Here is a 13243-nt window from a genome sequence, read left to right as displayed (position 1 = left end):
ATAATAAACATCATTCATGAGCTATCATTATGTCCTACATTAGCCATGTTTTATAAGCTTATAAAACCTCCTGAAGAATATTTCATTAACCTTGAAAGCCACATAAACCTAAGGATTATGGTTTATATTTTTTAAAAGATAAGAAAAGCAAGCTTTATGAATATCCAGATTATCTCTTAAGACCCTGAGTGTTAGGAAACTTAGGGGGGGTTCATTAAAATGCAGATATAGCCAAATGTAATTGGAATTGGACCTTTTATTTTAGTGCAGCCAGTTCATTTAAAAAGCAACAAAACAAAACACCCTTTTTAAGTCACAAGGTACTATGTGTGCTTTAGAACAGGTGCTATTGGGACTTTCCTGGTGGTCCGGTGGTTAAGACTCCATGCTTCTACTGCCGTGCAGTGCGGCCAGAACAAACAAACAAACAAAAATAGAACAGGTGCTATTGACTGTATTACCCCTAAGTAAATTCCTTATAGTTTTCCTCCAGTTAAAGCTAAATCCTTTCTTAAAAGGAGACTCATTCTTAATGTCATATTTTCCTTCTCAGAGAGAGCATTTGTAGTTTTCTGTTTCTGCGTTTTGTATATAGATATTGTGGGAAATTATTAGAGGATTAGCAAGAGATAAATGTGGTTCTTGTCTACATCAATAAGTAGATCAAATTAGTTGGTATAGTGTCATGAATTTTATCCTGCCATACTGCAACCTGGGCGACAAGATGAAAAAAATACTTTCTAGAGGTACTGGTTGGATGGCAGAGGTACTGGTTGGATAACAAAAGTACCCCAAAATACAATGTCTTCAGTAAATTAGATGTGTATTTCGCTCATCACATAGACAAGTACAGGGAAGTCCAGACTGGTGGACGATTCTGTTTCATTATGTCATTCAGGGATCCAGGTCCCTTACATCTTATTGCTCTACTATTTTGTCTTCATATATATGACAGAAGCAAGTTCACTGACCCATCTGCTTTCCAGCCTACAGGAAAGGGGAAAAGAAAGTCCAGGGATGAGGCATCATCATAAAGGAGATGAATGGGAAATTGTAGACATCACTTCTTCACGCATCCCATTGGCCTGATCTCTGTCATTTGGCCATATCTACCTGCAAAGGAGCCTAGGAAATATAGTCTGTAGCTAGGTAGCCATGTACCCAACTAAAAAAAAGGATAATAGACACTGGGAGGCGTTTATTGGTCTTTACCTCAATAGGTATCAAGCCAGGGTTTGGAGATGACAGATTAAGCACAAAAAAGATGAAGCCGTTATCAGGACAGTCAACTCAGGAGCATGGCAACCTAAATGTAACACTTACACTTGATAAGCTGTTGTGAACATTTCAGTACCCTTCACCACCTCCACTAATATCCCTTCCTTTCCTCCTCCTTTCATTTTTCTTTCCCTCTCATTCCTCCTTTTCATATTCCTAGTTTTCATCTCCCTCTGTCTCTTTCTTGCTTCAATTGCTTTTGATACTGTGTTCTAAAGAATTTGCTGATCACTGGCCACAGATAACTGCTTTCTCTATGTATGTTAATGGATGATTTAAATATACTTGGAGGCTGAAAATGGAATAATTTGCTTTAAAAATGTGAGACTCCAGAAGGATGAGAAAGCACCATGAGAGTTAAAAGAATCAATGAGGGATTTAGTACAGTGGCTGTGTAATTAATGGAGCAAAAATAAAGGAGATGTCTTATCAAGATGCAATCACAGAGGGCTTCCCTGGTGGAGCAGGGGTTAAGAATCCGCCTGCCAATGCAGGGGACACGGGTTTGAGCCCTGGTCCGGGAAAATCCCACATGGCTTGGAGCAACTAAGCCCGTGCGCCACAACTACTGAGCCTGCGCTCTACAGCCTGCAAGCCACAACTGTTGAGCCCGCGTGCCACACCTACTGAAGCCCATGCACCTAGAGCCCATGCTCTGCAACAAGAGAAGCCACCACGATAAGAAGCCCGTGCACCGCAACGAAGAGTAGCTCCCGCTCACCGCAACTAGAGTAAGCCCGCGTGTAGCAATGAAGACCCAATGCAGCCAAAAATAAATAAATAAATAAATAAATTTATTTTAAAAAAGAAAGATGCAATCACAGAAATTTGAGATTAGTAAGTCCTCTGCAACAAAAACCTAAAAATGTGTGCATTACCCAAAAAAAAATCTACTTGTGGAAGACTCAAAACAGTTTTAGAAATGAATAAAATTATAAGCAGTTCTGATGTCTTTGGCAGAAAGCAAACCACAAATCTTCTTTTCCATCCTCTTTTTCAACTGATGGGCAAAAGTGACCCTACTTCCCTGTACATTTAAAAATGGCTAGGATGGTGAATTTTATGTGTATTTTAACTCAATAAAAAATATCCCCCCGAGGGCTGCCCTGGTGGCGCAGTGGTTGAGAGTTCGCCTGCCAATGCAGGGGACATGGGTTCGTGCCCCGATCCGGGAAGATCCCACATGCCGCGGAGTGGCTGGGCCCGTGAGCCATGGCCGCTGAGCCTGTGTGTCCGGAGCCTGTGCTCCGCAACGGGAGAGGCCACAACAGTGAGAGGCCCGCGTACCGCAAAAAAAAAAAAAAAAAAAATCCCCCCAAATCGTCCTACTTCCTCTCCGTCATCACCAAAAGTTTCTGAATAACATTTGTAAGCAAATCCATTCCCTGGCAGTTAAACGTTTTCCACTGAGCAGTTATCAGTTTCCTACTTCTTTTAGCTGATACCCATTTTCTCAACACTCAGGCGCAACATCACACCTCCCAGGGGTGAGGTCATCAGGTGGCACCAGATGTTTAGTGATTCCTGATGAGCCCCCCTCTTCAGCTTGGTGTCCATTAATTGTTCTAGATGCTTTCAGGGAGGAAGAAATTATCTTCTACTCTTCTAGGTTCTTCTGGCTGGTCTAAGAATTAAATTGACGTGAGACGAATTAACAGGAGAAAATCAAACAAAAGTATAATGACATGTATACACGAGAGAGACCCAAGCAAATGAGTAACTCACCAAAATGGACAAAACCCTCACCTTAAATACCATCTTCAGCTAAAGACAAAAGAGGATGTTGGGGATACTGGTTTGGGACTTGAAAGGGAAGGCAATTCATATGGAGATGGAAAAGCAAAGGCTTTGTAAACAAATGCTTTCTGGGCCAGGCAGAGACAATGGGACACAGAGTGGACTCTTATCTTTAGGTTCTGCCTAAAATCTCCCCCACCACACGTAGCCCATATTCTTTGCAGATAGCTCTGGTGATAGCTCTATTCCAGGAACAGGATCTCTATCTAAATTCTTTTAGGCAGTTAGGGGGATAGTCAGAGTTTCTTGTTGAGTCTTTTGGGCCTTGATTGTTTTCAGCTCGGAATAATCCATATGCCAAAAAGACATTTTGGGATGGCAAGTTTTGCTCCTCTATACTGCCAGAAACTTATGGATCATGCATCTAGAAGGCAGCCATCAAGAGCTACCATTTGAGTCCTTACAAGAATCTTTGAACTGTCTAAAAACAATGCAGTAATGATATTCCTATTTTGTACACCCTTTCCTTTCAAACGCATGAGATTTCCTCTCCATTCTGGAGGGGCTGTGCCACTGCCTTCCTTCCTCTGATAGGTGTAGGAAATATACCCAATAATTCATTCAGATTCCAGTATGCGGCCCTCAGGTTCCTGAAGGGCATAATTTGGCCTAACTTGATACATGAACTACAAGTCATCACTTATAGAAAAGTTTAAGTCCCATCGTAACAGTAACACTAGTAATAGTAATAATTGGTAACAATTTGTGAGCACTCATTCACCATGGGTACTGTGGATGTACATTAACTCATTTAACTCCAGGTTATTTGTGGTTACTTAAATCCCCTTGCAATCTGCTGGCCAGGAAAATAAGTTGGTTTGTTCTTAAAATCTACAGAAATATGCTGTAAGATAGTACAAAATACATTTTCATAAGGAAATCTGACACTACAGCTGAATTATGGTTAGCAAATTTTAAAGTGCATGTCTTGTTTTTCTGTGATTTTGTTCCCTTGAAATTTGAGCAGACGTTGTTACATCCTGCAGGAATAACAACCTCAACTATGAGCTTAATATAACCTATCCCTTCCATTTCTTTCCTTTCTTTTGGGATCCTTAGATAAATCTCTGATTTTCAAAGAACTCTGTGTGGTTAGTTACTGGCAACTATTACGTGCCATAGGTCCTAATACTTATTTGTGTAAAATGTCTTGAGCAAGTTGCAAGGGAACTTTCTCTGTGTGTGTGTGTGTGTGTGTGTGTGTGAGTGTGTGTGTGTGAGAGAGAGAGAGACAGAGACAGACACAGAGACACAGACACACAGAGAGACACACAGAGAGACTGAGAGACACAGAGAGAGATTCTTCATTTCAGAATAAAGTCTTCTGGAAGAGGAGCCATTCAGTTTAACTAATGACAAAAGAGAAATATGTTTTGTAAACCACTTTGCTTTTGTCTTAAATGGAGAGTCTTTGGCAAAACATTTATTTTTACCGTGATCGTAGGGTAATTTCAATACCCATGATTAATGGTGCAAATGAAATTAAAACCCCCTACTATTCAACATCTTATTTAAGAACGAAATGCTCACTATTTCCTCATTCCAACTAGTAAGATCTCTGGATGCTGATGCTTTTTAATTAGGGAAGAAATTTCCTTTTAATTGAAAAGAAAACTTTTTTTTTTCAATAAGTTAGAGAGTGTCCTCTAGTGGAGAGAGAATCTCTGCTCTCAGCAGATTTAGAAATGGCCAAATGATACCTAGTTATAAGAAGGTTACACTAAATAGCAAGTGTCCCTACTGCCGATTGGAATCTGCTTGTTGAAGAGAAAATGCATTATTTTTCCTCTAAGGCCCCCTCACATTGTGGCCTACTTGAAAGCCTGCCGTATGACAAGCATTGTTCTCATTTTAGATAACAAATGATTTTTTATGATCAATTTTAGAGTGCTTCCTTCGGAACTTGGTAAGATTGAGCTGACAGTGCACCTTTCGGCCAAAAAGGCAGCAGAAGCATTTAGTGCAATTTACTGAAGCTTTTACAGATATCAACTTGATACAGCAAGAATACCATTATCTTCGGGACTCCAGCCCTGGCTGACTGATATATTTGATGTGTGTGGCTCCCCAGGCCATAGCTTAAATTTTTCTGTTATTATTTGAAGGAAAACAAAGAAACAAAATTGAGGGGGAAATTAATGTGACTCTTTTCTATAACCTGTGGAATTCTAATGCTAATTTCCTGTATTTCTGGTTATGTATAGTAAATAGTATTAACGTTATCACTTGGGTATCAGAGGTCACACTAGAGGAGACTTTTTTCAATATATAAATGGAAGGGGATAAGGGAGAGCTTTGGTGCTTGACTCTCTAAATCACATGCTAGGCTTGCCTTATCAGAAATTGCATGTTACAGCAAATTAGAGAGCAAAAGATAGAAAAGATGGATAGTGTCTCTTGATAACAGGTCAAATAGTTTGGACTTAAATAGAATAAAGATAAAATTATATTGCTGATTCTTCTATTGGAAAAAAAGAAAGAGGAATAAGGAGAGTGTTCTTAAATCCTTGAGTAGTCGAACACATGTCAGAGACATAATGTGTATGTATGAATATCATGTGTGTGGCTTATTTGAATGGTAATAGTAAGCAGTAAGGCTAGCATTGTATTTCTGTTAACAGATAATGTTCAGAAAAATGTATCATCACGACTTTCATACAGATATTAAAATGAACACATGTTAAAGATTTTTTGCTCATATGATATGAAGGGAACAGGCAGGTGTTATGACCAATTCAAAGGTAAAGTCAAAATAGTATATTAAACAGAAGAAAGGAATGCTGAGATAAATTCCAAGTAGAGACAAAATTGATTTTTCCCTGGGGTGAGGAGCAAGCAAGGCTAGGGGAGCGGATAGGGAATTAAGTCGAATGGCTACCAGACAGGAGAGAATTTACATATCAGTTACCTACAAAGAGTTACAAAGAGTTGAAAAATCACTCAAAGACAGGAAAGGGCTAAAATCTGATAACTCAGAATGGTGTGCAATAGAAAAATGAGTAGTTTTCCACAGAAACACAAATGTTTTTCCTACATTCCTTTGGAAACCTAGTATATTTCTATAGCTTAGATTGGCTCATCAGTGACCCAGTTGTACAGTCTACTTCTTGTCTATGCCAGCAACTTCTCTAACCACCACTGTCATTATTAGGAACCCTCTTTCCTAGACTCCCTGTCCTTGCTTCCTGCTTAAAAGCCCTGACGGAATGTTTTTCAATCTTGTTGCTTTTCTCAACCCCAACTCCAATTTAAACAGAGTTCAAGGTAAAAAGAAATTGTTCCAGACAGTTAACTGTAACCACTTGCATGAAAATCACCTGGGAGTGCTTGTTAAAAATGAAAATCCCTGGAACCCTGTACACTTGCTGAGTCAACATCTGGTTTTGGGAGAGTGGGAGTAAGTTTTTTTGACAGTAAGTTCGAGACTCACTGGCTTCAGTAAAGAAAAAAATATAATATCTGGAGCCATATTCATCTAAACTAAATGATATTGTAGAACATATGAGTGTATAAAATAAACTCTGGCCTGAAAGTTAGTGGAAATTTGCTAGAAGAAACAAGGTTAATGGTAGCATGAGGAGTTGCAAAACTAATAACCTTTCCTCTAGTTGCTATCAAAATCTGCCTATGGGGACTTCCCTGGCAGTCTGTTGGTTAGAACTCCGTGCTTCCACTGCAGGGGACACGGGTTCCATCCCTGGTCAGGGAACTAAGATCCTGTATGCCACATGGTACAGCCAAAAACAAAAATCTGGCTATGATTATTTTAAAGTTGAATATCTGGAATAATCTATTAATGATTTTTCTAGGCACTATGCTGCGTCCTTTCATTGTTTTTCCTTTTTAATTGAAAGCATACTCAGATACACATTAGACAACAAACACAATAAAGAAAAATTTGTGATCATTCACTATTGTCTTAATTTTCTTTGTATTATTTTCTGATCTACTGAAGCTTTTCTAATTATATATTTAAATCTGTCAGTCGTGAACTTTCTTGTTACTTCTAGGCTCTAATTCTAAGAAAAGAGTTTTTTTCCTCTGCAGATTTATAAAATAATATATTTTCTCCTAGATAGTATATACATTTTATAATAATATTTAACTCTTTAATAAATCCCAATTTTTTTTGTTGTATTAGTGAAATTAATTTTTGTTTCCAGGTCATAATTCAGTTCTGATAACACATTGCCTGGAGTTAAGTCTGGTACAATTTCTGAGCATTTATATCATTTTTCTTTAAAAGCATAAGCCTTCAACAGTTTATTCATTTCCTATAAATTCTCAACTAAAATTTTAAATACATCAGAGGGCCTATAGCACAGAAGTGGGGAAATAAGCATTTTAGGTATGATGTTGATAATTACATTCTGTGGTCTAATAAAAACCCTTTTATCTTGACAGTGTTTTTATAATTTTGAACAACACTGGTTATTAATAAAATAATTATATGTAATAATAAATTTTTGGTTTAATATTAATAGTAAGAACCACAAAAATACTACTTCACATTCACTAGAATGGCTATAATCAAAAAGACGGGTAACAAGTGTTGGCAAGCATGTGGAGAAATTAAAACTCTCATACATTCCTGGTGAGAACGTAAAATGGTGCAGCCACTTTGGAACACAGTTTGGCAATTCTTCAAACATTTAAGCATAGAATTATAACACAGCAGTTCCATTCCTAGACATATAACCAAGAGAAATTAAAGCATATGTCCACACAAATATTTGTACGAGTGTTCAAAGCAGCTTTATTCATGATAGTCAAAGAGTGGAAACAACCCAAATGTGCATCAATTGAGAAATGGATACACAAAATGTGGTATATCCATACAATGAAATATTATTTAGCCATAAAGAGGAATGAAGTATTGATATATACTGTGACATGGAAGAACCTTGAAAACATTAAGCTAATCAAAAGAAGGCAAAAACAAAAAGCCACATACTGTATGATTTCATTTATATGAGATATCCAGAATAGGCGAGTCCATAGAGATAGAAAGTAGAAGTAGGTGAGTGATTGCCAAGGCCCAGGGGTTTGGGAGGAACTGACTAGTGACTGCTAATTGGTTCAGGATTTCTTACTGGGGTGATGAAAGTCTCATATACATTGATTGTGCTGCTGATTTCACAGTTCTGCGAATATACTGAAAACCATTGAATTGTACATTTTAAGTGGGTGAATTGAGGATATGTGAAATATACCTCAAAAGAGGTATGAAAAATAGAAAGTGGCATGCTGGTATATGTTTAACAATTGGCTCTCCCAGCGTCCTTCTGAGAATTACACCGCCATACAGGTGGTTGCTATTTTCATTTATATTGGAAAATAAGAGTGAAACATTGGAGATGTATGTCAGAACTTCATTTGTTCATCAGTGATGTAAGCAAATCCTTTGCTGAATTAGATGATAATTTTTGGATGCCAGAGGAATTTTTTTATGTCTGCAGTATTACCAGTGTAACAGCTATAGACATGACACTTTGAAGTTTAATCTGCATTATTAACATTTTCTCCATATTGTCTTAAGTACAGACAATCAGCAAAACAGTAAATCATAGCCTGATTTGTAGCATTTGGCAATTCGTGGGGTAAATACTCTCACCATGGCTGATTGCTGGCTACTAACATAATCTCACTTACTGTGCGTTTGGGAAGAACTGTGCAGTAATACACTATTATATGGTATTTCTGCCATACCAATACCACAGAAGAAGAATATGGAAAAATAAATAGGAGAGTTAGAGTTTGGGGTATTTTTTACCTTAGTTTTTAATATAGTATATCTAATTATAAGTTTCTATAATTTAATTTTTAATAATGACTATGTTTAACAACCTGCTTAAAGAATTTCTGAAAAATGTAATAGCTGATTCTTAACAGGCTGGTGTGAGCCAGCTCCGACCCACAAGAGAATTAACGCCTGAATGAGGAGGCTCTGAATGTTGAAGACTAGTTTACAAGATAGACTTGGCCTGTTGAGATAGGCTGGAGACATGTAACCTTTAATTAATGAAGCTTTGAAAAAAGAATTCAAGGAAAAATGCAAGTACAAGAGATATTAAGCAGGTTATTAATTTGAAATTATTTATTGAGTTGCTAATATATTCAACACGCTGTAATGGGTCTAGTAATATACAAAGGTAGTTACAGATGTAATTTCTGCCTTTGGGGAGCGAATATCCTAGTTGCTGGACTAGACATGCAAACAAACCAACTATTGTGAGGAATATATTATGATAAAGTACAGATATGTTCCAAGGACTAGAGAGGAGAAAAGACGGAGTGAAGAGGTGCTATTTGAGTTGGGACTTAATGGATGAGGAGTAGCTTACTAGGTGGAAATGAGGAGAATTTAAAGCAAAGAATATAATGTTAAAAAGCGTGAGAATGTGAAATAGATCATGGATGGACTACTCATAAAACTCAGATGCTAAAAGCCTGTTATGTAACTGGCATGTCCTGCTTCATCAGCCTGAGTTACAAACACAGTCATATTATTTTTATTTTCCTAATTCCTGTTTCCTAATTGCCTAATTAACTTTCTAACCAAAATTTGCTAATTATATTTTCCTAATTTTCCTGGTTGTGCTTATGAATCTCTATCTATCCTTATTGAGTGGAAGTGCATCATCTGTCCCTGGGATCTAGAGACTGTCATACAGAGTGAAGTATGTCAGAAAGAGAAAAACAAATATCGTATATTAATGCATGTATGTGGAACCTAAAAAAATGGTACAGATGAACCGGTTTAAAGGGCAGAAGTTGAGACACAGATGTAGAGAACAAATGTATGGACACTAAGGGGGGAAAGACACGGGGGTGTGGGGATGGTGGTATGCTGAACTGGGCGATTGGGATTGACATGTATACACTGATGTGTATAAAATTGATGACTAATAAGAACCTGCTGTATTAAAAAAAAAGATGAAAGAAGGATAAATTTTAAAGAAACAAACAAAATTAATAGTAAAGGAACCTATTTAAAGCTGCATTTGGGCTTCCCTGGTGGCGCAGTTGTTGAGAGTCCGCCTGCCGATGCAGGGGACACTGATTCGTGCCCCGGTCTGGGAAGATCCCACATGCAGCGGAGCGGCTGGGCCCGTGAGCCATGGCCGCTGAGCCTGCGTGTCCAGAGCCCGTGCTCCGCAGCGGGAGAGGCCGCAGCAGTGATAGGCCCGCGTACAGCAAGAAAAAAAAAAAAGCTGCATTTTGCCTCTTAAAAGTTTGTAGACATTTTCTGGACTTGACTTATCTGGTCACTAATAACGGTTATTGTATATAGAATCAAAGTCCATAAGGAATCACTTAGTTGGAGAACATTCAGACATAAACAAGCATAACATAAAAGGAAAGGCTATATCATGCACCTTAGAAATATTAGAACAGCAAGAACTTAGTTATGAACTATTCTTACACAGTGGACATAAGTAAAATAATAATACAAATTTTATCCAATAAAAATTTTCTTGTTGTGGAACTTGGAGAATAAATTTTACGTATAGGTTGACCCATACCAGGACTTAGAAAGAATGCATCTGTAACTGCATTGTGCTTTGCTCTGGGTTCATATTGTAGAATCACTTGTAAGCCCCGTTTCACGAGGTGTGCACTATTAACTCATAGTTTAGCTGTGAGGCTTGCAGTCTTTAGGAACCTCGTTCTCTTCACCTTAAAGTCAGAGTTGTCAGAGTCCTCTAGAATATTCTCAGGAATTTATGAAATGCAGAAAGTTTCCTTACTTCAGATGCCTATAAAGGTATCCCTGGAGCCTAGTTTTCAGCCCTTCATGTAGTCCTCATCCTTGTGAGTTCCCCTGCTCCATTCTAAGCTGGAGTAGGTCTCCACAGGTCTCTATCCCACCCCGCATTTTCTAGCTCTACTTGGAGACAGCAAGACCTTAAAACTATAATGGTGCTGGTGTATTTCAGTTCTCTAATGCCACCTGAGGCTTGGGGAAACCAGGTGTTTGCAAAATCACATTACCTGTCCAGAAATACGCCTTATTTTCTGCAGGCATTAAATTCGCTTCCACTTTTCAGTCAGGGACCTCCACTTACCTTATTAAGTAATCAACCAATCTGTATTCACCATTATAGTGGTCTCTCTTGAGTAGCATATTGGAAGAAACTCATCTCCACAGTAGTATTATTGATTTTACATCTTATAAACATCCCAAATATTTATTGTCAGGAGTTGTTCATTTGTATTTTAATGCGCTTTTTTACCTGAGCGTGTGTTGGTTTCCTTAATTAAAATACTATTCCTCATATAGTACAAATATTTTAATAACATTTTTAGGGGATCCTGCATTTTACAATTTCATATCTTTCCCATGAAAAGATTTTGTTCTCTTTCTGTTTTCCACATTCAGGACTGAGAAACATCTTCTACCTGCTTTATAAAATCTTATATTATCAACATTATGTACTGTCTGATATCATGCTTTGAGAAGGGCACGTCACCTCCATGGTACCATTCCCAATAATTCATAACCTCAATTTAATCATGTGGAAATATCAGGCAAACTTAAATGGAAGAACCTTCTATGAAATAACCAACCAGTGTTCTTCAAAATCTTATAAGTAATTCACTTTCCACTAAATAAGCTGTCAAAAGCCCACATGAATTTGACAAAGATAGAAAACATCTGAAAAATGTGACTTTAGAAAGATGTTTCATTAAAACAATGAAGTGATTAAAATGTTACCTGCCACTTTGCCTAAAATAAGAGTATACAAACAGTTTTATAACACATTTTCATCACTTCTCTCAACAGGCGATTCAGCTAATCTAACCTGCAGAGCTTTCTTTGGGTACAGTGGAGATGTCAGTCCTTTAATATACTGGATGAAAGGAGAGAAGTTTATTGAAGATCTGGATGAAAATCGAGTTTGGGAAAGTGACATTAGGTAAAGTAATTTTTGTCTTTTAACTTATACAATCAAGATTAACTTTTGTTCTCTTAGTGAATAGAAAGTGAACTAAAAGAAAAGAAGGGGTTTGGGGGAGTGTTTTACTATTATAATAAAAATATTGCAACATTTAGTGGCAAAGAGGCAAAATAGTCTTGAGAGAGTGACTATGAAATTGTCAAACAGGAGTGCCATTTGCAAAGAATTTAAGAGAATTAAAAAGGAGTTTTTCACTAAGGAATAAACTGAGTGTGAGAGAGACCAAAATAGCATCAAATATGGAAAATGTCTGAGATCAGATGATACAGCCACTATGTAGAACAGTATGGGGGTTCCTTAAAAAACTGCAAATAGAACTACCATATGACCCAGCAATCCCACTACTGGGCATATACCCTGAGAAAAGCATAATTCAAAAAGAGTCATGTACCACAATGTTCACTGCAGCTCTGTTTACAATAGCCAGGACATGGAAGCAACCTAAGTGTCCATTGACAGATGAATGGATAAGGAAGATGTGACACATATATACAATGGAATATTACTCAGCCATAAAGGGAAACGAAATTGAGTTATTTGTAGTGAGGTGGATGGACCTAGAATCTGTCATACAGAGTGAAGTAAGTCAGAAAGAGAAAAACAAATACTGTATGCTAACACATATATATGGAATCTAAAAACAAAAAAAGGTCCTGAAGAACCTAGGGGCAGGACAGGAATAAAGACGCAGACGTAGAGAATGGACTTGAGGATACGGGGAGTGGGGAGGGTAAGCTGGGACGAAGTGAGAGAGTGGCATGGACATATATACACTACCAAATGTAAAACCGATAGCTAGTGGGAAGCAGCCATATAGCACAGGGAGATCAGCTTGGTGTTTTGTGACCACCTAGAGGGGTGGGATAGGGAGGGTGGGAGGGAGACGCAAGAGGGAGGGGATATGGGGATATATGTATATGTATAGCTGCTTCACTTTGTTATAAAGCAGAAACTAATACACCATTCATTGTAAAGCAATTATACTCCAATAAAGATGTTTAAAAAAAACCACGGAAAATGTGATATTATGCCTTCGGTTTATAAGAGCTCTTTTTCTTAATTGTTGAGAGAAGATATTAACAGGTTTCTAGGATTCAACCAAACGCAATCTTTCTAACTTCCTTTTATATGTTTTTACATATTTTAGGCATCATGTTGACTATAAAGCACTTGATAGGAATGATAAAGGATACAAAAAATGTTTT

At 37.6% G+C, this 13243-nt stretch overlaps 1 protein-coding gene across 1 annotated transcript in view; it reads left to right on the top strand.

Moving 5' to 3' along the window:
• The window catches only part of IL1RAPL1 (interleukin 1 receptor accessory protein like 1), a 651340-nt gene that overhangs the window by 594706 nt on the left and 43391 nt on the right, over positions 1 to 13243 (top strand). Inside the window, exon 7 of the mRNA XM_089904943.1 lies at positions 11864 to 11996. Coding sequence (XP_089761069.1) covers positions 11864 to 11996 — 133 coding nt within the window. The remainder of the gene's footprint in view (positions 1 to 11863; positions 11997 to 13243) is intronic.

Source organism: Delphinapterus leucas, chromosome X, assembly GCF_059928025.1.
Source record: "Delphinapterus leucas isolate spDelLeu-1000000601 "Yukka" chromosome X, BTC_Dleu_Yukka2, whole genome shotgun sequence".
NCBI classification, from domain to species: Eukaryota; Metazoa; Chordata; class Mammalia; order Artiodactyla; family Monodontidae; genus Delphinapterus; species Delphinapterus leucas.
The sequence above is the reverse complement of the archived record's forward strand: the minus strand, read 5'-3'. Positions and strand labels throughout refer to the sequence as shown.